The sequence below is a fragment of the Empidonax traillii genome, unplaced genomic scaffold, assembly GCF_003031625.1.
Source record: "Empidonax traillii isolate 1590-97213 ecotype Southwest subspecies unplaced genomic scaffold, ASM303162v1 scaffold67:size1865537, whole genome shotgun sequence".
Lineage (NCBI taxonomy): Eukaryota > Metazoa > Chordata > Aves > Passeriformes > Tyrannidae > Empidonax > Empidonax traillii.
This window is the reverse complement of record NW_020955260.1, coordinates 437,482-462,814: the sequence shown is the minus strand read 5'-3', so window position 1 is coordinate 462,814 and position 25,333 is coordinate 437,482. Positions and strand designations below refer to the sequence as shown.

Below are 25,333 nucleotides of genomic sequence, written 5' to 3'. Positions count from 1 at the left end.
ACCACACAACTTGCAGTATCCCAGTAGCTCCCCATAGTAAGGGTAACCTCTTTTCTGCCTTCCCAGGTTCTCAAAGCTAGCTTGTCTTGCCTTCCCTGTCCCTACCAAAAGACTAAGTTTATTGCAATTTCTACTTTGGAACCAAAATATGTAATTTCTAGTAGCTATACTCAGACTATTCCTTAACTTTCAATAGATGTGCGTGGACTACAGTGAACTTAAATTGCTATTTTATTTTTCTATCTTTTTGAAGAAAGCTGTATTTAGATTTAGAATAAGTTTTGACCATTTTTGCTAAAATAAATATCTTAAATAGTAAAGTTTTGTTTTGAATATCAAATGGAATATAAGTGTCCTCAGATGCATAATGGTTTTTTTGCATCATATAGACTAAAGCAAACTTGGTAACACCAAGAAATGGAGAACCTCTTATTGCTGCTATTCAGGATTTTCTCACAGGTATGTATATAAGCTTATTTCAGAGCTGTGTGATTTCCCATAACAATCATGTCCCTTCTTTCCAGAATTTTTCTAAATTAAAAAATTTCTCCTTTCTTAAGTCAAAGTGACATTATGAAATAAGGCCATTGTTTGCCTGAAATGTAGTGATGTCCTCACTACATAAGAGTGATTTCTTATACTGCTTTCCTTTGTGGCTGCAATTATTATTACCTTGGCATATGTTTTGCAGTGTTTTTCCGCAGTCTTTGTCTGCATTAGGTAGATAGTATAAACTGTTTAAGATTATGGTAGAGGAGTTGTTTTCATTCACTGAAAATTAGTTTTAACCTACAATAAGTACCTTCAATATCTTAAATTCTTTGGAAAATGTCCAGTGAACGTAGAGAAGAAAGTTTACAAAAATAAATGCCAAGGCCTTGTTTTCATTGATGGGAGAGATTCTGAAAGAGAGAGAGAGAGAGAATAGATTGAAATGTGCTGTTTCTCATTTTTAAAAATTTGGTGTGGAGCAATTAAAAAAAAATCTGGAAAGTATTTACATCTGATTGTCATTTTGCATAAGTAGCTAACTAGTATAAGAATGAAGTAATTGACACTGAATATGCAATAGTTTTTAAATTTAATCTTAATTTACTCTGTCATAATACTTTCTTTACATTCCAGGTGCCTATCTTCTTACATTAAAAGATACCTTTTTTGATCGAGCCAAAGCCTGTCAAATTATTGCTTCTATTCTGGTTGGCAAGGATGAAAAGATTAAAGTTCGCCTCCCACCCCCAGCAATTCTGAAGGTGTGTCAAAATATTTTTTTCATTTTACTAAGACTTTCTCTGTTGTTTGTCCTTGACCCGTGATAATGTTCTCAGCAGAGACAGTTCTTGTTCTATGACATTAGTTTTGTATGAGATTTTGTATTTGTCTAGTGTGAAGTGCAAGGATCAGAATTTGGGGTCGAAACTGTGCAGAAGTGTTTTGTTGGTTCCTGATGCTGAATGGTGTCAGCCTTTCATGGTGCTGTCCATATGCAGGATTCCTTCAGGGTTCAAACAGCTTTGCTGCTGCCCTGTTGATGTGACACAGCTCCCCTGGCTTTTTGTGATCAGCAGAAGATACATTGTTCTTAGAGACCTCACTGTTACTGACTGTGCAGAGTAATATGGGGCTGAGTGCAGAAACTGCATTATTCCTTGGGTACCCTCGAATAAGATCCTGAAACACTCAACAGTTCAAGGTTTAGGAGATAATAAACCTGGGAAGGAGTATACTCTAGTTGTGTTAAAGGTTTAAGAGGATGAGTGATGTGGAATTTGTTAGCGGGGTGACTGTTTTTATCTTGGTTACATCATGTACACAAAAATTTATTAAGGGCAGAGTATTTGTGGTTTTTTTACAAACTTTGAAAAGAGTTTTAGTATCATTTATTAGATTGTAGTATGTTAAGCCTTCACTCACATACATTTGAGGGTGTTTGTATGTGAATTATTTTGTATTTTAGGCAAATAGTATTGTCTGGAGAGAGTACATTTTAAAATTTGTTAAATACTGAATGTTGATGTATACATTTTTATATCCTTTATCTAATTTCAAAGTAATGAGTTTAATATTAGGGGAATTCCGGAAGTGGAATTGAAATATCAGTGAATAATACAACTTAAAGCAAGATGAGGGAATTTATGGGCAATATCTAATATGAATTTTAGAAATTTATATTAACTTTTGCTAATAGCCAAGAGCAGTGACTCGTTGACTACTTCTGTCATTCCAAATGAATAATTTTAGTGCTAGCTGTGACAGTTGCTTACATATAACTCCAGCTTAGGGGAGTACATAATTATATTAATCTTTAAACTCCTAAAATTTTAAATCAAAGACACTCTATAAAGAAGGAATTGTAAATGTTGCAACTTCCTCAAGAAATGAAATGACAACAACAGCATCTTCTTTTTTTTTGTAAGAGAGAGCAGTAAAGCATGTTTCTCTAAATGCAAGCACATACCTGATGTAAATGATAAATGTGCTGCACTCAGGGGCTTTAAAACTATACAAGTGCTTAATTCTTCCCTATTCAAAGCAATGCTTCTGTGCACTTCTACAAATACGGTTCTCTATAGAAAGATTCAGTATATAAAACAATTTTTCAATTACATTCTTGCATACTGTTTTACTGTAGTTATAGCACAGACTTCTAATCCTAATTATTCTGTTTCTTTAAGCCTGTAACACTCTGGACAGGAAAACAGGTTTTCAGCCTCATTCTCAAACCCAGTGATGATTGTCCTGTAAAAGCCAATCTACGAACAAAGGGCAAACAATATTGTGGCAAAGGGGAGGACCTGTGTTACAACGATTCTTGTGAGTGACACTTCTAAAGCTGTGTTTTCAAAGTCTTCACAGAAATTGTAGCTGTTGTTCACTGTAGGAGTTCAAGTGGTACTTCACATAAGTGTTCTTGAAATGAAAAATAACATTATGTGGTTGTTCTAAAAAGTCGGAGATTTATAATGAAGTTGGTGATGAATATATATTGTACTCTTGTCAGAAAATAAGTTTGAAGTTCATGGGCACAAGATACTTTTTAATTGGTTCAAGACTAAATCTTAAAGGAAGATTTAGTGCCTGAAATGGAAGGTTCTTAATGAAGGAAAAAGAGTAACGTAAGAGAGGCATCAAGTACAGGCATAAAGGCAGGACAGATGTGTTGTTATGGTTCTCTTGTAATTAAAGGGACTTAGGAGTCTACCATGTCTTATAACTTCAAGCTGTGCCTCCAGAGGTGATTTGATTAAACTGAATATCAGAATCTTCAAATAAGAGAAGTGTAGCTTTCTGAAGTTTTTTTGCTCTACTTTATAAATAAATAAATAACATTGGTTTATTATGATGGAGGACTTTGTCTGAATGGATAAAATTGAAGACATTGTTTGGATTAATGAAGCAAAGTTTATTTTTAGATTTTTACCAAAAACTTATTCACAGTGTTTCTCACAAATCTTTAATTAGATACAGTTGCCTTTCTAAGGAGGAAGGGAAGTAAATTTTAACTTCATTTGGTAAGGTCAGGTTGTAGGCTGTTCCCCTTACAATGCTCAGTTATGCACTTCTACAGATATGTTAAATATGTCTTTGGGTTTTTTTTCTTCTAATGAACGGAGCTTTTATTTCAAAATTCTCTCCCTAAGTGATTACTAGTGATTAGTTCATGATTTAGAAAACTGATGAATTCTTTTTGCCCTTTTATTTCTAGATGTCACAATTCAAAACAGTGAGTTAATGAGTGGCAGTATGGACAAAGGAACACTGGGTTCGGGATCCAAGAACAACATTTTCTACATCTTGTTGAGAGACTGGGGACAGGTGGAAGCTGCGGATGCCATGTCACGTCTAGCCAGACTTGCTCCAGTCTATCTCTGTAAGTGCATTGCCTTGTAAAGTAGTACTTCAATGCAGAAATAGGGAGCAAGCAAGTAAGATTTTTGCTTCAAATGTGAAATACTGTGCTTAAAAAAAATAAACTAGTTGTGAAGCTGGCAGATGGTGAAACAACTGATTGTGCCTATGAACTGCATATGATGGTCACATGATGGGAGGCAAAAATGGAAGTTCCCAATGATAATAATTTCCTGGGTTTAATTTGTTTTCTCTATATGAGATGGAGCTATAATTTTTTTTTTCTTTAAATAATAGCTAACCGTGGCTTTTCAATTGGAATTGGTGATGTGACCCCTGGTCAGGGCCTGCTAAAAGCTAAGTATGAGCTCCTGAATGCTGGCTATAAGAAATGTGATGAGTATATTGAAGCTCTGAACACTGGCAAGCTACAGCAGCAGCCTGGTTGTACTGCAGAAGAGACACTAGAGGTAAAATTTTTTGGTTTAAATCACTATACATTTCAAGTAAAAACTTCATAAATATATTCATGTACATTGTGAAGTCTAAAGTTATCTTCTGAAACGTAAAAATAGAAGCAAATGCATTCCCTAGGCGTACAACTTGAGCTGAGTCTATATAGACTTAATATTAAGATGTTTGTATGCAATCTAAAAATGTTAGCTAAACACTTAACTGAGATCTTCCCTCCATGCAAGAAGTACTAGGCTGATGCACGAGAATAAAATGGCATAGGTAGATGAAATGGAGTTGATTACATTTATCAAGACTTGCTAGGTTAATTAAGAACAGAAACAGTAAAGAAAGTGATACAAGAAGCAAAACATTCCTTTGGTTATAGATCTCATGCAAGTGTTATCTTGTTCCTTACTGGGGTAAAAGTTAAGTGGACTTTGGTTATGCTGGGTTGTTTTCTTTTCTCTGCAGCAATTTTGATGAAGAGCAATGAATGTTGCCCAAAAGCTCACTGACTTAGTCAAGTCAGCTGAAGAACACTTTTCATTGTATTTAATGATTTTATATGTTCATCTTGGCTGGCTAATGTCTACTTTTTACTTTAAAAAAAAAGTAGAAAGGAAAAGAGAAAAAAACAAACATAACCACCACCCAACCAGAGAACCCCACCCTATGATGAAGTAGTGCCACAGTTAACCAGTTTGAAGTGAAGTTTTGACTGAAAGAAACATCTTGCAGCACTTTCCACTCTTCATTTTTTTTTGACACCTGTATATGTCCTAGAATGTTTTTGGCATACAGTTATGTTTGTTACAGTTGGGGAGACGAGCACTGTACCCTCTGAGAGCAGTCCAAAAATACATTATTTTTGTGGTAATCTTGCATGTAATGCAGTGTGTCTTTAGAACTGAGTGCAGTGCTCAATTTAGCTTAAGTTTGAGCTACTGGTAAGAGAGGGTCATGTTTCTGGATATCCCTATCTTATCCCAACGAAGATATTTTGTGCAGCACACTGGAAGTTAATGCAAGTTAAAAGTTAAAATTGTTTTACCCAATTCAATGACTAGGTTTCTTGACTGTGTTTTGAATTCCATTTGAGTACTGAAGGTGTCGCTGGGAGTGATAAAGTACTGTTTGTTTGTGTGTGTTTTTAACAAATGCTGAACCTCTGAAATAATGAATTTCAGGCCTTGATCCTTAAAGAACTCTCCGTCATCAGAGATCACGCTGGCAGCGCCTGTCTCAGAGAACTGGACAAGAGCAACAGTCCCCTTATCATGGCCCTCTGTGGTTCTAAAGGTAGGGGTAGCTGAACTTTGCATGTAGGTTGCTCACCCCATCACTGTTGTGAAAATTACTTGTTCCATCTTCTTAGCTCGATTGATACTGTCATTTGTGCAAACTTGTCATATCTATTTTAAGTGACTCAGCAAGTACAGGTTGGATATAATTAATTAAAATTAAGCTGATGTTCTAGTTTTTGGATCTCTAAATTTTTAGTACAAGTTGAAAAACGTCTTATTGGAACTTTAGGTCTTCTTAAGACTAATTCATGAGTAAAAGTTTTCAGTTGCATTTCTACTTCAAGTTTTTGTATCACATATTAGAACTAATATTTCCCAGAATCATGGAATTTTTTTGGAAGGGACCTTAAAGGTCATCTAGCTCCAATCCCCCTGCTGTGAGGGTTGTCAGTAGAGCAGGATGGGATATCCACAACTTCTGGACTGGTTCCAGTCCATCATCACAGGGAGGAATTTCCTCCTGACATCTAATCTAAACCTGCCCTCTGTCAGCTTAAAGTAGTTTTTCCTTGTTCTATCACTGCATACTCCTGTGTAAAGTCCCTCCTCTGGCTTTCTTGTAGGCTCCCTTTAGGTACTGGAAAGTGTTATGAGGTCTCTCACATTACTGTCTGAGCTTCCCTTTGTTTCCTATGAGAATTTGAAGGAATCATTTCACCCTTTTGCTTTTTTTTATCTGTCTAATAAATTCTGGAAAGCCTCAGGGTGACATGTTTTGTTCTAAAAAAATACTGAAATCTAAGAAGAAAAATACATTAAGTGTATAATTCGGGAGGGAGAGGTGGGGAGGCACTGTTTGCAAGCATGTTCAGCAAATAAAACTTCTAAGTTAGTGACTTAATGCTCCAAGACTTCATTTGTTGTAGGAATCTTGGTAGATACTGAACCCTTTATGAAAAATGTGTTCATTGAAGGAATTGGGAAGTAAAATATGTAGGTTAGGGTCATGGACTGTATAAAACACAGTCCAAAACACAAACCAGCATAATGTAAGGACTGTAGTCAAATGATGGTGGCATTATATGTCTATGACACAAAGGAAAAAAATAAAATGAGATGTTGGCTGTGTCATAGACCAAATTGTCAGCCTCTTTGTAAATGCTGAAATGAACAGGACAAGTAGCAGAAAAGCTTCTTAACTCTTGCAATCCTGAGTGTTTTTTTAACCAGTTATGAGGCTGAGATCTTCATGGAAGTTAAGATAGCTCATCAAGGAAGCAGTATGTCCCTCATTTGTGAATGAGGGTTTTTTTCCTTTCTTTCAGGCTCCTTCATTAATATATCCCAGATGATTGCTTGTGTAGGTCAGCAGGCTATCAGTGGGTCCCGCGTTCCTGATGGATTTGAGAACAGATCTTTGCCTCACTTTGAGAAGCATTCTAAGGTAATTCTGGATGTTTACAATGGACTGTGAAGGAAAGTGAAATAAGTTCTCTTAAGCCATTTTGATAAAGATGCATGGTAACATGGGTTGTCATGATAGGCTGAAGTAAAAGGATCACATCTGGTCCATGTAAAATGTCCTGAGTGTGATTTGGGAGTTAACAGTAGTGTTCTGTGTTGCCATAGAATGCCATGAATTTTTACAGCTAAGCCTTGCTTTGACCTTTCTAACTTAGTACAATTAAAGTAAGTCTGATGATACATTTTTGGTTCTCTTGAGAGTCCTATAAATAATTTGTTAAAGTTTCTCTGTTGTGTTATGTGTGACTGCACTAATAGTTTTCAGGTCAACTGCTGGGTATGTATTGGTATCTTTAGACAGGTGAGACATACCAGATAAACCTTTCTGGAGTCTGGTTTTTTTTTTTTTCCTTCTTTTTCCAGCAGAATAGGTATCCTGGGTTATTCTCAGTGTTTCATGTTTGAATTTGGTCCTACATGAAGCAATAACAAGTCTCATGCACTTGTTAATATTTGTTTAATTTGTTAATATAATTCAATGAGATTAATTTTTTAAAACTACTATTTGAAATCTAATGAACAGTGAAGAAGGTTCTAGGTATAAGCCATTAATCTAACTAGTGTCTTAAATAACGAAGTGTCAGATGGTAGCCATGACACTCTCATTTGTCTTTCCATGTCCAAATTTCCACTTCTGAGTCCTGTAACATACTGGATAAATAGAAGAAGAAACAATACTTCGTAGATTAGATGAGAAGGTAAAACTTAAAATGTAGCTCTAGCATTTTTACTGTTTTTTAACTACCTGTTAAATAAGAAAAAAAGTGATTTTCGAAGATCAAACTCCGATCATGGAGGCAGTTTGGTGTTACTTGACTTCAAGGAATGCCTATGTAAAGTTGATTGGCAAGAACTTTTCTCAGGGGTGAGAGAAAACCACTCAAGAGACTTAATTATCTACATATCTCCAGTCATATTTTTTTCTGGGTTCCTTAGTCTTCACAACCACAAATTCCTTTGCACTACTATTGCAAAATGAATGTTCTTAATTGCCTTTTCAGTTTTTGCAAGTTTAAGGGAGTCTGAAGCATTACAAGTTGGTATAGTGTTTGCAAGGAATGGCTAGAAATGTGACAAGGTTTGTAGGTAGAAGGAGAAAGACTGTTATATTAATTTGGAAGAACTAGGCAAGGCATTTTGAAACCTTTATTTTTATCTTCTATACAAACAGGGAACTTGAGAGCTAAATGCAGGTGAGATGATTACCCTGTGTTTATGGGTGTATTGGCTATCTCTTTGAAAGAATTTAGATGACATGCAGCACGTTTTTCTGTAACATACACAGTGTACATTGCATTTTAACTGTGTTTTTCCCCACTCTTCTCTGTAGCTCCCTGCAGCAAAAGGCTTTGTTGCTAACAGCTTCTATTCTGGGTTGACTCCCACTGAATTTTTTTTCCATACAATGGCGGGTCGAGAAGGTCTGGTTGACACAGCTGTGAAAACAGCTGAAACTGGATATATGCAGGTAACTGTCAGTGGGGTGGGGTGCATATTTCTCCTGTGTATGTTGAGGTTACGGGCTGGAGAAGTGCATACATTGCATGTGCGTGTGTGTGTTTTCAGTGTAATGGAGTAATTTATACTGTGAAATACATGGCTTGGCTGTTTTCTCCAGCAGAGGTGGCGTTTGTAAATATGCTTGTATTAAGCTGTTTCCTCTCAAATATGGGTTGCAAAAGCCTAGAAATTAATAGACTACTTTCTATGTAGTTTGTTTTCCTAAAACTGACGTGAATGATTACAGAAATATGGCTAAAACTCTCTTCCACTGGCTATTCTCTCTAGGTAACAGGCACCTTGGCCATATAAACTTAGACTAGTTCTGTAATATGTTAGTGTCTTTGCTGTACCTCCTGTGAAAATGTCCCTCCATCAAAGCTTCTTGCTATTATGAGCAGTCTTGTGACTTCTGTGCAAATATTTACACAGTATTCAAAGTGTACCCCTCTTTTCAGTGTAACAGGCAGTAGAAAAGCCAAGATAATTTGTGACTGAGGACACATTCTGAGATATGCAAGTAACTGTACAAAGACAGAAAAAACACTTTTTAGGGTGAGCGACTAATTAGACCATTTGTCTCAAAAACTAATGGAATAATGTTGGCATGTAAGTATTTACAAATACATATAAATATAAAAAGCAACCTGCAAAATGTTTTTCCTCTTCAACTTTGATCCTGTGTGAATAAATTGTAGCACTTGGACTTTGGAATTAAAAAAAAAAAATTCTTAACATTTATTTCACTTTACCTTTTTTATCCTCAGTGAGGAAAATAAACCAGTTTAATCTTTGGTGATCTAATTTGCTTTCACAGAACAATGAAGTCTGTCTCTCAAGTAATAATGTTTTTAACCACTAATGCTTCACAGCATGCCTTCTTTTTGGGATGCGAAGGAAGATGATAGTAAAGGGATTTCTAAATACCAGGAGTTAATGTAAGACAAGTAGTTAACATAGATGGAAAAATGGCCTTGACAGATGACCTCTTTGCTTTTTGTTAGTGAAAAGAATTGTTTACTGATTCTGCTTCCATACACAAAAAGCATTGCATCCCTTGAAAAATAAACCTGATTAGAAGAATATGATGTCAAAAATCCTCAAATTCCTCAGATTTCAATTGGTTCTTGCAGTTTAGCATTAGGTTTCCTATATGATAAAATTTCTAAATGTGGAGTAGCGTGCTGTTGCTTTAAATGTTGTTATTGTTGACTTTTATGTTCTCTAGAAAGTACAGTAAAGCTGTAAGGCTAATGTGTGATTTTAAATAGGTTTTCGTGCCTGCTTATCACCGTGTCAGATTTATTTCCTGAGTCCAGTTCCTATGGTTCTCGTAATCCCAATCAATAGCTATTTTTATTGATCCATTTTAGTTTCTTTGCACTTTTTTTCCCCCTTCAGAGGCGGCTGGTAAAATCACTCGAAGATCTTTGCTCACAGTATGACTTAACAGTCAGAAGTTCTACTGGTGACATTATACAGTTTATTTATGGAGGAGATGGATTGGATCCTGCAGCTATGGAAGGGAAGGATGAGCCACTGGAATTCAAGCGAGTTCTAGATAATATCAGGGTAAGGATTGCTGAAATCCTTGTTAGAAGTGTGAAAAGACAATTAAGCATGTAGGAGGAAGTAGTAAATTGTGGGGAAAAGGTTTAAGTATTTATTTTTAAATTGCCTTTTTTGAGTGGTCCAGTTCAGTCTTTCAGCATGTGTATACAAATAGGTATTTTATACAGTGAAACAGAGCAACTAGGACCAAACTGCGTATAAGCAGTAAAAAGTAAAATTTTTCTGTGCTTAAACCTAGCTTTGGGGCCTAATATCGAGCTCAGTAGATAAATGACTACTGACCTATTTGGGTACTAGTTTGGTACATTGCACAAAATAACTCCTTATTAAATCAAGGCATGCATGTTCTTTGTATTGAACTGGCTGATGGGTTGTTCAGTAACTCTGGATATGTTGTGATGTTTGAAGAGCTGTATTGTTTGGCTTTGTGGTTGGTTGGTTGGTGTGTCATGGCCCCCTCACAGAAAAGCCTTTAGCAGAAATAACTGTTCAGATTTCTGTAATGTGAGTGTAATAAATGGATAGAACTGTGTATACCTGTGTGTATATCTTCATATTTACATAAAAAAGTTGAACTGTGTGTCTCTCTGCTTTTCACAATATCTGGTATAGCATAGCAAAAGAAAAAAGACAGATAAAAATCCCAACAAACAAACTACAAAAAACCACAACCAAACCTCAAGAATGGTGTTAATCAGTTTTTCATATCTGTATTCTATGTCTTTACAATGAAGTACTGTGCATGTGTTTTATGTGAAGAAGTGATGTTTTTCCTCTTCAGGCTGTGTATCCGTGCCGAAATGAACCAGCCCTCAGTAAAAATGAATTGATGTTAACGTCTGAGTCCATCATGAAGAAGAATGAATTCCTTTGCTGCCAAGACAGTTTTCTGCAGGTAATTATCTCACTTCTTTATCACAGTGTGATTAACTTTTCCTCATCAGTTAAGGAAATGAAATAAAATGGTCTTATCAATCTGATGAAGCAACAGCTGAATTTTACATGTTAGTAGCAGGAATAGTAATGCATTTTTTTACATTTAGGGGTGGGGAGCTAGGACTAGTGATTTTAATGCTTATTATGGTAATGGTTCATGTTCACCACAGGAATATTAGAAATGAGAAAAAGCTAGGGGTTTTTTGAGTAGAAGTTGGATTGATCTGAAATCTTTCTAGGGTTTCCTTTCTATAGCAAGATGGTACAGTAAGTATGTGCTTCCCCTGGGACATCAGAAATTAAATATTACTTATTATCTCTATGTAAGAAACCACTAGGACTGAGTATCATACTCATATGGTATTCATATTATTCATATATTTTGGTATTATCAATTCTCTGAACAACTATTTTCCCTTATTTGCTTGTTTTGCTGTAGTGGAAACACCTATGTGCTTACATAGACACACACATATATAAAATCTAGTATATATGTGTGTGTGTATATATATATACGTATGTATATTTACACACCTATATACCTTCCTTATGAAAGTAACACAGCAAAAAAAATGGGTCATACAAACTGCTTTGCTGCACAGGGCTTTAGCCTCTGGAGACTACTTACATATCTTTTAAGGATGAGGGAATGTTCACATGACTGCTTGCACTTTGAATTGTAAAAGTTGATTTGTTTGAAAGAGTATTGGACAGTTTTAATATTTATGAGAGCAGACACTCAAGAGGTCTTTGTTAGTCAGTGATAAAAACTGTAGAATTAACCTGCCTGTGGAATTAACCTTCCCTTCATGTTAAGCTGCTCCTCTGATGAACCTTCTGATTGCTGGCAGTGATGAGAGCAACATGAGTTTAATGACCTGTGTTTCAAGGGTTTATTTTTAATAGATCAGAGTGCCTCAGAGCAGAAGGTAAAGCTGATGTACACTTCTGTTGGTAGAGTGGAGTTGGAAAAAATAGTTATATCCGTATTTGAAATATGCTGTAAATCTTACCTTTCCTTTCTCTGAAGGAAAAAAAATATACAATATTTTAATATCAGAGTCTGGGAATAAAGCTGTTATTTGAAGTATACATATTTTTAGTACTATTAGGAAAATAATTTTTATGAATTTCAGAAGCACAAATATTGCTACGTCACCCTAGTGATAGTTTGACTTAAGGTTTTTAAGTTTTAGATAGTTACGTTTTCTTCTTTCCTTTTTTTTTCTGTTCATCCTTGAAGACATTAACTGAGACAGGTTATGAAAAATATAATGAGGTAACTGTAGCATGTGTGTGCAATGTGTGAGCATTAATGTTAGTGCTTTTTAGCTAAAGATGTGTGTATAGTGCTAAAGGAACTGATTAGCATATATACATTAGTGCTTGTTAAATTATGATGTAGGTGTTCATCACAGTAATTTAACCTTTCTGATGGTAAAAACTATGACACATGAATGGATGCCCATAGTTACATGTAAGGATTTTGAGGAAGATTTCTTTTGGTATTGACTCTTCTTTCAGCCTTTAGGAATGTTAGCATGTTTTTCTGGTGTTTTCCTATCCCTTCCTCCACTTTTCCATTCCAGGACAGTGATACTTCTCATTGTTATTTTAGCAGGAGGTTCCTATAATGGGCTTATCCACTCTTGTCCAGAACACAGTATGTCTAAATAGCCTTTTCATAACAGACTAGCATTCGTTCTGCCTGCACTCTGCCCTTGCTGGAGGGAATTCAGCTGAAAAAAAGCAAATTGTTGGCTGGCACAGTTTCAATTGTGTTAGTGTTTTAACCTATTTGATTCAGGTCAAGGGAAATTTTCGTTTTCTTCTTATTGGAATCAGGGGAATCTCTAGAAACTCTCTCAATTAAAAAAAAAAAAAATTCTGTGTATTTTTTGAAGGTGATGGGATATGAGTGCTGAGAGTGCAAACACAGAAAAAGCTCAGCACACAACCACTCAGAGCTGCCATATGAAGAGTTGACCTAGTGGATCTGCCTGGACTTGAATACATTTTTGCTGAATCCTCTAGCATTGTCTGTGCCACTTTGCATTTCAGTGGCTTTTTGACTGTGAGGGTTCTGATATGCGCAGTGCTTCATGTCTATGAACGATCCCAGCAGTGCTGGGACACGTGCTGCAAACCCCTGGGTGACTGTGGTTTATACCCTGGACTGTTTTGACTAAATGTCAGCTCTGTAGGAGCTGACAAAAGGCCCATGCTGAGCCAGAGCTTAGTCTGTTTGGTCCCTTTTTGTTCATCTGGTCAAGGCTAAAAGACTTATAGACTTAGTGTGAAAAAATTCAATGTTTTTTTTGAGCCTACTCTGGAAGTTACATATCTGTGCTCATGGAGGACAGTATTGCACCGAAAATTATAAGCCCATAGAGGTATATAAGCTCAGCAAAGAGTGAGTTACATTTTCATTCCATTTGTAGCATAAATTAATCCATAGTTTGGATAAACTGCCAACAGCTGAGAGGAATAAATCACTTCCTCTTTTAGGTCTTATGTGTAAATGAAACTTGTGACAATGAAAAATAGATCTTCAGAGGTTTTTTTTGCTTTCACCTTTTTTGACTAGTGGATGGAAGTAACATATAATTTGAGTATCTCACTCAGAATTATATATAATAATCGATTTACTATGTTGGATTTGTTTGGATTTTAAGTACTTTGGAACTCAGGGACTGTCAAAGAGAAAAAGACTTCTGCAAGTCCTGCAATATTGCTTTTTTTATGCACCTGTAGTAAAAAGGTTAACTTCTCTAATGCCACAAAAGAGGGTCAAAAAACTTTAAAATGGCCAGATATTTCATTTGTGAATACTACTTAGTGCAGGGCAAAAGGGGCAAAAATGTATCTTGTCATAGAAGTGTTTTCATAATGATTCTGTGATCTCAGTTGTTAAAAAAAAAAACAGTCCCTCAAATACTTAATGAGTTTTGCAAGTAGTTGTCACTGCTCAGCTACTTAATGGTTACAAGGGGTTGAGTACCTAATGCAGAAGAGGTCATATTATGTAATCATAACCCTCTTTGTCAGGTAGGACTAGTGGCATAGAGAAGGTTTAAAAGGATTCTAAAAAATCAAACTGTTCATTTCTCCACAGAGAAATGCTTTTTGTTTATATTTTGGTTTTGGTAACTCTGTTACGGTAATGACTTTTGTGGAAGAGTTTAATCATGGACCTCATATTTCCTGACTTCTGGTGTACATGTCCATATCCAAAGTGTAATAACTGAATGATCTTTCACAGAAATGTTGGATATTTTTTCTAACAGTATTGTTTCAATTTATGTTCCAGTAAAGACTGTTAGAACTGTTCTTGAGTAAGCCTGGTAAGAGAGTGAAAAGTTTATGTACTTCAGCATGTTAAGTACAATTACCTACACGACCTCTACAGCACAAAGGAGTTATTTGAATTATGTTAGGTAGAGACGGACAAGTATATATCAGTTTTGAGGTTTCTCATAAAAAAAGTACATCTTGAATCTTTGAAATCTATCCAGCAGTTATACTTTATATGCTACTTCTCTTGCGATTTTGACTTATATACTTATACACTTCTTCTCCATTTTGACTAACTTGAATACTGAGAAATCAGTGAGAATGTGTTTATGTCAGTATAGTAAAAAAAATAAGAATTTTGAGTTTCGTGGGGTTTATTTTTTAAATCAGTTTCAGTAGGTGCTGGGTAGGAAGAAAGGATCAACCCAAGTCAATTACCTTCAGCTGTCAGTGTGTTCTCAGGAAGGATGTGTTTGCTCAGCTGGGACCGTGTTCCTCATGTACTGCTACTGATCTCTGGTTACACAAGAGCCAATCTGGTTTGCTAAATTCTAGTGCATGTGTTTGTCTAAGTTTTGATGTTCTTCTCTTCATATTGTACCTTGTTAATTTTGTAAATACTCTGCTGGGAGCCTTAAGCAAATTACTTGCTACTGAAGACTTCAATATGAAGACCATGTCTTTACTTGTTGTTCTAATGTGATTTCAGGAAATTAAAAAATTCATCAAAGGCGTTTCTGAGAAGATAAAAAAAACTAGAGACAAGTATGGAATTAATGACAATGGCACAACAGAGGTAAATAGTTGCAAAAGGGTAATTACATGGTTCTTTTCGGTCCAACTGTTGTCCAACTATTCTATTCTCTTTTCAGCCACGAGTTTTATATCAGTTGGATAGGATTACTCCAACACAATTAGAGAAGTTTCTAGAGACTTGTAGAGACAAATACATGAGGTGAGTGTTTACCCTGCTGTGTTCTCAATACTGCTGCTTTCTTGGCCGCGTAGGAGTGTATTTTGCTATTTTTACTGAATGAATGTTGGTTCTGTTGTGAATGCAGTATTTGCTCCAATGACATAAACATTGCAAGGCCAAGGTAAGATGCAAAAAAAAAAAAAAAAAGTATCATCATCTACATGTGGGCTTGTTAAGGCAGATTTGAGTCTTGTATGACAGTTCTAGAGGTCTGACAGATGAGGTTTTTACGTTTGTCTTGAGTCATAATCAGATTTTTTCATTAAAAGACTTTGTTTTGTTTCCTTTTACATTGTAGAAAAATAGCTTTGTTTTATTTTCAGCTCTGGAGCATGCAAAGCTATCTGCTTGTGTTTAGGCACCTTTCTTCTGAAATAGTAGTAATCATACCAATGAACACAGTTTTCTCCTGTAGCTACTTACTGCTTATTCCCACGGATTGTGTTTTGACAACAGATTCTGATAAAAGCCAAAAGTGATAGGATTCAGGGTAAGGGTGGATATTGTTTAAACATGAACATTTTTTACACCCACTGGCAGACACATTCCCTTCCTCCCCCTCTTACAGGAGGTTGTTCAAAACCTCAAATAAATCCATGCAGAACAAAGTCTGAATAGATCAGTTTTAAATTTATATGAATCTTGATATAGTTATTTTTGCCCTATGCAGTCTGTGAGGAATTACATCACATTTGGTTCTAACATATTGTTGGATCTGTTAAGCATTAGTAGGATCCTCTTGTTTGTTATTCTTGGTCTCTAACAAGATAGTGTGGATAGTGTGTTAGTGTGGATGTTTTAATCTCTTTGTCTACTGAGATTTATTCCATTTACTAGACTTCTCAGATTTGGTCCTTCTCATACAGCCATTGGTAACATGTACTTAGTGACCTCACTCTCACCTGCATAAATTTTCTAGTATGTTTTTTTGTTTCTGAAAATTCAAGTATATGTTGAATTCTTAACTATTTCAAACCAGTTACCGTTTTTTTGTTTGCAGTTACTAGGAGTACTTGCTTATATTTGTCTTAAGGGTTCTTAAACATGAATTACCTATTTTACTGAAATAAATAAATGTTAGCATATGGGATTTCCCTGAAGGGCGAATCCTGGATCTCATGCTCCATGCTTTGGAGGAAGCATTTTATCTGTTATGGAAGTTGCACTGAATCTGTGGAATGCCTGTATGACAGGGCATCTTTTTATATCTTATGTATAGGTGACCTTTTAACCACTTTCTTGTTTGCTGATTAAGAACCAATAATATATTAACAAACTTCTTGTATATCTACCAGAATAGTTTCTGTTCTTGTTTGCTTAGGACTTCATACTTCATTGAGTTCTGTGTCTCTTTCTATATTTATCAGAGCACAGATGGAGCCTGGTTCTGCAGTAGGAGCTCTTTGTGCACAGAGTATTGGTGAGCCTGGCACACAAATGACTCTGAAGACTTTCCATTTTGCTGGTGTTGCTTCAATGAACATTACTTTGGGTGTGCCAAGAATCAAAGAAATCATTAATGCTTCAAAGGCTATTAGGTACTAACACTGTTTTAATTTGTTTGGTGGTCTTTTTCCTTTGCCCAAGTGAAACCTGATGGATAAATTTGTGGTACGTGATAGCATTTCCCTATTCTCAGCAATATATTAGCTATCATCCAAAGTAAATACTCTGAACAACAAAAATCTAATGTCTGCCCAACTGTAAGTGATACTTAGGCCCAGAGAGATGGCCAAGTTTTATTTTTCTGAAAATCAAATGAGGGAAAATGGTTATTTGTTAAGTTTAATGTTTCATTCTGTGTCTCATATTGTGAAGCTTTCTGGTGTTTAGCAGTAGTTGAAGCATACCTATTCCTAGGTATGCATGAAGCCATATTTAAATAATACTGGAATAGCATATGCCATGAAAACAGTCACTAGTACATATGTTATAACCTCTCCTGGGTTTGCTTATTTTTACCAGCCTGAAGTACTTGAACAATAACTTTCTTAAATATACCTGAGGAACCTGAAGGTCTCTTTTAAATACTACTCTAGATAGAAGATAAAGTTGATAAAGCAAGCTGTAATTCAAGTTACCATCTGTAATCTAGCTGAGCTGTTTCCTAACTGGTTTTGTGTGTGTGTTTGTTCTTTGTAGCACCCCTATTATAACAGCACACTTGGACAAAGATGATGATCCTGATTTTGCCCGTCTGGTTAAAGGAAGAATTGAGAAAACTTTGTTAGGAGAGGTAGGAAAATTTGTTTTACTGCTAATCCTTTAAATGTAAGCATTAGCCAGTTGCTGTGGGGCATCTGAGCTATTTTCACATGCTAACTATTTTGTCCTTGTTTCTTAAAGATTTCTGAATATATTGAAGAAGTGTTTCTGCCAGATGATTGTTTCATCCTAGTGAAGCTGTCTTTAGAGCGCATTAGACTGCTGAGGTTAGAGGTGAGTAGTTCAGTTGAAAGTGAATGAAGGGTGTCCTGTTGCTACATTACATCTGGAAGGGTCCCTTTTTTTCCCTGAAAAGTGGATAATATTCCCCTTATTTGGAAATGAGAGAACATCCATTCATTTCTTTGTGTCTTGCTAAATTCTGGGATGACGTTTCTGTCCATTGGTTAATGTACAGGCTGGCACCCTCGGCACTGGACAGTGTTTCATGCAATTTATAGGGGTAATTTATAAGCATATATTTGGGGGTCATTTTTCCTACAGCCTTCCTTGTTATATTCTGTTGAAAGACTGCTGCATTTATTTGAGCAGATTGATATATGTTGAGAGATAACCCTGATGTTTGCTGACTGACTTTTGCCACAGGTGAATGCAGAGACTGTGCGCTACTCCATTTGCATTTCTAAACTCAGAGTAAAGCCTGGGGATGTTGCTGTCCATGGAGAAGCAGTTGTATGTGTGACCCCTCGTGAAAATAGCAAGAGTTCAATGTATTATGTCTTGCAGTCCCTGAAGGAAGAACTACCGAAGGTAAGAGCAAAGGCTGTCTTGTGCTTTTGTGGGATGTAATCAGTAGTGATAATTTGGGGGTCTGTGGTGGGAAGATTAAATAGTTCATGTCAGTATTGACAATGAAGGTAGGCTGAGTCTGTAACTCTTAAATAGTGATGGTACTGCTTTACTGTTGAAACTAAGCCTTCCTTTAATATTTGTAAATAAAATCAAAGCTTTGATACTTTCCTTACATTTACTGAAGCATTCTCAGCTCAGCAGTATGAAGTAGCTATATCTGCATCCAGAATTGAACCAAATGACAGTATCTATCATTTTTTTGGCTTTCTGTGAGGAGACTGTCTACTCAGGATTTTAAAAATAGTGATAAGTGAAGCTTAATTATTGGCAGCATGCCCTTTTATTTGTGTGGGTCTGCCACCATTCAGAGACCCAAGTCTGAGTGTGAGAATACCTTTTATACTGCATTACTGTATATATCAAAGTTACTAGGATTTTTTTGTTTTCTGAAGGTTGTAGTGCAAGGTATACCAGAGGTTTCCAGAGCTGTCATTCATGTTGATGAACAAAGTGGAAAGGAAAAGTACAAACTTCTAGTTGAAGGTGATAATCTACGAGCTGTTATGGCTACTCATGGAGTGAAAGGAACAAAAACATCCTCTAACAACACTTATGAGGTAATGTTTAAATGGGTACTGTGGGTTTTTCCCCCATGGCACCTTTATTACAAGTGCTTGTTTGTGCTCAGATGCAGCAGTTGATACCAAATCAAGCCTGATTTCACTAATAGATGTCAGAATGCATTAACATGAGAGAATAATTCAAGTGGCAGCACTTCACTTCAAAGAAAGTGTTTCTATAAATATTCTTCAAATGGAGAAGTACAAAAGGGTAGTAACGGGAATGGAGTATTAATATGATGATGGATGGTACTTATTCTAGGACTACACTTGCTCCAAGCATTCAGCTTTTCATTAACCTCATATAATCCCTTGTGTAGGTGGAGAAAACACTAGGAATTGAAGCTGCTCGGACAACCATTATCAATGAGATTCAGTATACAATGGTGAACCACGGTATGAGCATTGACAGGAGACATGTTATGTTGCTGTCTGATCTAATGACTTACAAGGTTTGTACTGTGTTTTTTCTAAATGTTACATTAGCCTGTTAATACAAATTGATTTTACCATGTTTGAGAATGATGGATGAGGTAAGGAGATGAAAGTCCATTCTAGGCTTTTAGAATTCAAAGTTGTACTTATCAAATACTGTTATTTTTATTTTACACAAAAAAACTAATTACTCTAGTTCCTGGGGGGAGCGGGGACTTATTTTGACTGAAAACAAGTTGATATAATAAGTTGGGAACCATAATTTCATAGTGGAAATAGGAATCCTCAAAATTATGATATGAAAAGGGAGTGTTTGGGTAACCATGCATGCAATTTAGGGCTTGCTGTGCAGAAAACCACATGGGGTGTGATTCATAACAGCTGCACTGTATGAAAGAGTCTAAGGACACAGACATTACAAATAGAGTCAGATTACATGAGCAGTCTTACAGAAATTGTTAGGAGAAAATCATATCTGCTCTTTATTGATTGATTTTCTTTACTTCACATCCAATGAAGAAGTACATTTAGTGAAGTAAGATTTTCCAATTTGCCTGCCAGAGCACAAGGGTTTAATTTGGTTGAAATGGATGGAGGTCTGACTTGTTCCTAAACTGTAGAGCTTTGTTGTACTGAGCTGCAGCAGTCCCCAGGGCTGACCCTGTGGAGCTGCAGCACAGCAGTGGAAAAGGGCATCAGAGTGCCATGTTGTAAACTTGCTGGTCTCCTAGCGTGCGTTTTTGTGACTGTAGTTCTTGACTTGTGTTTCTGTGCACAATCTGTTGTAATCAGGATGTGATTAACAAACATAGGCAGAAATAAGTCAAGTTACTTCAAACAGCTAATTACCTTTTTTCTAGAGAGTGGAAAAATGAAGATTTAGCATCTTCTGTGATCTCCTGGCATCAGAAGTCAGATTTATCTTTAGACAACAGGCAGTAGGTTCAGCATAGTGCTCTCACACCCCACTGAAGTTTGTAGCTGAGCAGCTAGTTTACAGTTTGTGGGGTTTTTTCTTGTGGCCATGTTTCTTTCAATCTTTTTCATACTCTTGCTTAAAAAAATAATCTATTAAACATTTATAATGATTTCTGTTTTGTATGAATAATGACTTCTGTTTTAGGTAAATATTGATTGTTACCAAACTATTAACCTTCAAAATGTTGAACTGTGAAGCAGCATATTATAAAAATGCTATATTGTAGATAGTGTATTTTTTACTCAGTCTTAATCTTTGGTTTTTTTCCTCAATCAAGGGTGAAGTGCTGGGCATTACTAGGTTTGGACTGGCAAAAATGAAGGAAAGTGTCTTGATGCTGGCTTCTTTTGAAAAGACTGCAGACCATCTCTTTGATGCTGCCTACTTTGGACAGAAGGATTCTGTTTGTGGTAGGTATTGCAAAGTCTGTGGCAGTCTGTGGTCCTTAACCAGCATTTGTAAACCTCCTCAAAGCACTGGATTTTTGCCCTTGTTAAGCTTCCTCTTCAGCTTACATGTCAAAAACTTGAGGTCTGAGGCTGATCCATTTTATGGGATCTTCTTGGTCCTAGAAGTTTGGTGTATGTTTCTCTACTTCTCAGTCAGAGATCTTTATATCAGACATTTGTTGTGTGTTTCTTAAAAGAGACTTATAGTAATTTGGTTTTACTTCTCACCCTGGATCTCAGTGAAATAGCAGGAAATTCGTCCCTCTACCAGTAGTTCTGTTTTTTCAATTGTGAAAGTTTGTGTATCTTCCAGCACCTAGAGCTGATGAAGAAATCTATTACCTCGCTCAGTATTTACATTTCATTTTCATTCCTGCTAAGAAGTACGAAGACGTTTGTCTCAGTCTAGGTGAAGATTACAGCACTACACGATTACTAAGTTGATTTGGCAGTTATACCTAGAAATAAACAGGCCAAGTTCCTGACTTCTTCAGTTAGTTCTGATCTAAATAGATGAAAATTGTTTCCTAATTTTTTTAATTAGAAGCTTTGCTTATCAGTATTCATTAACAGAACAGATAAGGTGCCTGTCCTCAGAAATTGCTTTCTAAATGTATCAGTTTTAAATTTAGGTTCATTACCATCGATTGAATCATCTCACTGAATTCATGGAAGAATCTAGTAAGAGTTAAAAATATGTGCTTACGTGCATATGAGTGCATGCATGCTCAGATACAGCAAAAAAAATAAATTCAGGAGATGAGTTCTGGCATTCTGTTTGTCTTTATTTTATATGTTTGCCACGCACTCCAGTATTTGGAATCGAAGTTATTTTTTGGGTTTTTGAATGCTTTTACCCCCTTCCTTTCAGATTTTCTTGTCCTTTAAGCTGCTAACATCATTTTGGGAACGATTTGTTAAGAAGTCTCTGTCTAGTAGTTTAAACAGAAAAAAGAAGTCAAGCAGGTTTCAACCTTTTTAAACATCTGTTTAAGCAAGACCTCCATCCTGGAGCTGGAATTGCTTGTTGGTTTCTGGGTGCTAGTGAAATAAAAAATATAAATGTGTCATGTTAAGGTTTACTAGTTTGTGTCTATGTGTAGGTAGTCTTAGTGCAGTCAATTTGCAGCAGTGCTTTTGTGGACAGTATTTTCTGAATCACTGGAATCTGTTAAAACCCTTACATTACTAGTTTGTGTTTTAATAACTGAGCCACTTTCTGACCCTCTAGCCAGAAGTGGGTGGGATTTTTTTTTCTTTAGTTATTATTTGCCTGTGATTAAAGCAAAGATTTTATGGGAGACTGATTTGATTCTGGACAGTAAGGAAAACAAAATGTTTTGTTTGTTGCCCTCTGAGCTGGTAAAATCTTGTTTTGAATAATGTGGAAACCACAGGTCTTTTGATGTTGCCTTCTATATAAATGTTTTTGTTCAAATAAGGAAATGCAATGGACAAAACAGCAATTGTTGTCTGCTTACCAAAACTGAAGAGATGATACTGGCTTGCTTGTGTGAAAAATTGCTCTGCAGATGCGTGATGTATTACTTGGTCTGCGAGGCCAAAGGGAGGTGGGGAGGAAGGCTTCTTGGTGTATGCATGGAAGTATTGCAAGGGAAGAGGGATGTCCAAAATCTAAATGTAGTTTTCATGGTTCGGTGGTTGGGTCAGGTTGAAAGGTTATTGTGCAGAACCAGGTAAGTTTTATTCTGCTAGATTTAGAAAGGTATTTCATTTTCCGTTGTAACCTGTGTGCTGTAGGGGAATAAATCTACAGTACTTCCTGAGAATTCTATATCCTGCACAAGATTTTTAAATGCATATTGTTGGAAAATAATCTAGTAGAAATGCAGCAGTGGTCTAAGAGCAAAAATACAGATTCTTCATTCATATACACTTAAATTGCTAATCTAGTTTTGCCAGAATTTTAAGTAAATTTATTTTCATCCTTTGTGCATTCAAAGGTACAGCTGTTTATTGTTACTTCCATAAACATTTATGTGAAGGACAGTACTGTTATACTCCTGAGAACGTGCAAAGGTGTCATTTGGATCATAACTATGCTAAGAAAGAAATGCTGATATCTGATAGCTTGCTTTTAATGTGGAATGTACTTCAGAAGAGTTGTGTACATCAGTAGATCTGGACTATAAATATGTCATCACATCGCAATGAAAGTGTTAGAGCTCTCAAAATCATTGAGACAGACTAAAATCTTACAACTCAAAACAAGCACTTTTTGAATTCTGAAAATGCCAAAAGCATAATAGCTCAAGCACTGTGTTTTTCTCACTGGAAACTTGAAGGGGTTTCAAGGGAACTTGGCCAGATTTGACTGAAGTCAGAGAATAGACAAGTAAGTTTGCCTTGCATCTTCTGCTACAGGCACTGCATGGAATGTATCTGCTCTGAAACCAAACCTTTTGAAGTGCTTTCATTACTAGATAAGGTTAGGTTGAATCTTTCCTGTCTAAAGTTGAACACTATTTGAGTAATGTACTGATCTGGTGACCATAACATTTAACTTGGTCAAGTGAAGAGACCTTGGCCCTTATATGTGAGGTTTAAGGACATATAAGAGAATGGACAAATGAAAATAGTTTTGTAAATCCTTACTGTTCAGAGGCTCATCTTGTTTGGTTTGTTTTTTTTTTTTTTTCCCCCTAGGTGTCTCTGAGTGCATCATCATGGGAATTCCAATGAATATTGGGACGGGACTTTTTAAACTGTTGCACAAAGCAGACAAAGAATCAACCCCTCCTAGGAGGCCTCTGATATTTGATAATAGTGAATTTCATATTCCCATTGTTACATAGCACTTGGACATTATACAATATAGCAAAAGATATAAGAAGCAAACATAAATTTAAAAACGTGTATTATCAGTTCTGTGTGTCTCAATAACTGTGAATTGGTAAGTGAACTACTATCAAAAAAATTGCCCAATTGTTTACACCTGTTCTTAGTGCAGATTTTGAAAGGAGAGGCTCCTCTACAGCAGAGAGTGGAAAGAAATTTAAAGTGGATATCACCTGATAACATTTCCTTTTTGATGTAATAGAATTAGCTTTTTGTGTTACTGTTAATGGGTGGAAGCTCTTATGAACTCAGCATTACATGTGTATTCAGATTTTGTTAAAAACAAAACAAGTAGAAAATGGCACGAGAGTTCTTTGAGCTTGCCCGGAGTGCATTTGGAAATGTCCTTTCAACAGGAGCTGCAGAGGTCAGTCTACAGCTGTTAAGAACAGAAACTTCAGAAAGCTGGAACTGAGTCTGTCATTAATTCATACTGAGGTCAGGAGTGCTGTTCAGAGTGTTTGAAGTATTTGCTCTTTGCTTGTGGTGTTTTTAATTGGTTTTCCTGTATCGCAAATTACTATCCAGTAAATTGTTTTCTTCTCCAGGATTCTGTTGTGGGGCCATATTTGCAAGAAGCTGCACATGGTAAAGCTGCTAAGAAATTCTGAGAACTGTTTTAAGAATATTGCAAATTATAAATAGCTTTTGATATGACAGGAACTGTCTAACTGCTGGAATCTGTATTGTACAGCAGTCTTCGTTTTGTGAAAGTTTCATAATTGGGCAGAATCATCAGAAAAACTTAGTTTTATTTTACTGTGTAAAGTAGAAATATAAAAGGTTACTGTTTTTATGCATTGCTGTGAAATAATTTCAAAGTATTTTTACCTTTAGCCCATTGGAGCGGTTTTTAGAATGTATCTAGATTTCAAATTATTTCAGGTTAGTATGATTAAATTTACTGTGGTGCTATGGAGGGGAAGTATTGTAGTGTTTTCTCAGCAGTGTTTGGATATTTCGTGTGCTCATAACATGGGTCAAGGTTGGAGAGAAATGAAGTCGAGAAAAAAGCTGGAGTTGTGCCCTCAAGAAATATAAGCAGGCTGCTGAGGATCCTAGCATTTGAAGAGGAACATGTTTATGCTGCAGCTTGTCTTTATGTAGCACCAAAGGAAAAGTGTAAAACAACAGACTTACAGTCTCTGAATGTAGCTTTCAGTCTTTAGGTGCCACTGTGTTTATTTTTTAATTCATCCTCCATGCAGACAAGATCTCATGAGAAATTCAACAAAGCTATTCTTGAATTATTTTGTGTTTTCGATGTGATGTTAAGATCTACTTCTGCCTAGATTTTGGCAGGGTAAAGATGGAGAATGTAGTGCATTTAGCATCTGCTCTAAAAGCCATATATATATATATTGCTATCTCTGTTTTAAAAATAGAAATTTAAGAATAAATTAAAATTTTCTTGGTGATCTCAGTGAGATTGCCACTTACTGATTTGTCTATTTCTTTTCCAAGACAGGAGTTTAACACAGGTAGGGGCTACATGCAGAGAAAGCCCATAAACCTTTCCTGTGGTTAAGTATGTCATTTTATTGTGGGAAATTCTATTGAAAGTATTTGGCATTTTTGTGAATAAAGATTCTTCCCAAGGTCTGAATGGTTTTGTATTGCAA

The 25,333-nt window shown here is 36.1% G+C and overlaps 1 protein-coding gene across 2 annotated transcripts in view; it reads left to right on the top strand.

The window, feature by feature from the left end:
- Window positions 1-25,333, top strand: part of POLR3A (RNA polymerase III subunit A) — a 34,576-nt gene extending 9,243 nt beyond the window's left edge. Inside the window, exons 12-32 of one of the 2 annotated variants that reach the window (XM_027880287.1) lie at window positions 390-459; window positions 1,126-1,253; window positions 2,676-2,814; window positions 3,707-3,871; window positions 4,147-4,319; window positions 5,493-5,604; window positions 6,875-6,993; window positions 8,404-8,541; window positions 9,975-10,145; window positions 10,927-11,040; window positions 12,325-12,360; window positions 15,085-15,171; window positions 15,248-15,330; window positions 16,719-16,889; window positions 17,494-17,587; window positions 17,698-17,790; window positions 18,163-18,327; window positions 18,822-18,986; window positions 19,310-19,441; window positions 20,681-20,813; window positions 23,520-25,333. In XM_027880287.1, the coding sequence (XP_027736088.1) occupies window positions 390-459; window positions 1,126-1,253; window positions 2,676-2,814; window positions 3,707-3,871; window positions 4,147-4,319; window positions 5,493-5,604; window positions 6,875-6,993; window positions 8,404-8,541; window positions 9,975-10,145; window positions 10,927-11,040; window positions 12,325-12,360; window positions 15,085-15,171; window positions 15,248-15,330; window positions 16,719-16,889; window positions 17,494-17,587; window positions 17,698-17,790; window positions 18,163-18,327; window positions 18,822-18,986; window positions 19,310-19,441; window positions 20,681-20,813; window positions 23,520-23,668 (2,637 nt within the window). In that variant the 3' untranslated portion in view covers window positions 23,669-25,333. The remainder of the gene's footprint in view (window positions 1-389; window positions 460-1,125; window positions 1,254-2,675; window positions 2,815-3,706; window positions 3,872-4,146; window positions 4,320-5,492; window positions 5,605-6,874; window positions 6,994-8,403; window positions 8,542-9,974; window positions 10,146-10,926; window positions 11,041-12,324; window positions 12,361-15,084; window positions 15,172-15,247; window positions 15,331-16,718; window positions 16,890-17,493; window positions 17,588-17,697; window positions 17,791-18,162; window positions 18,328-18,821; window positions 18,987-19,309; window positions 19,442-20,680; window positions 20,814-23,519) is intronic. The other variant, XM_027880288.1, reaches the window with a different exon arrangement.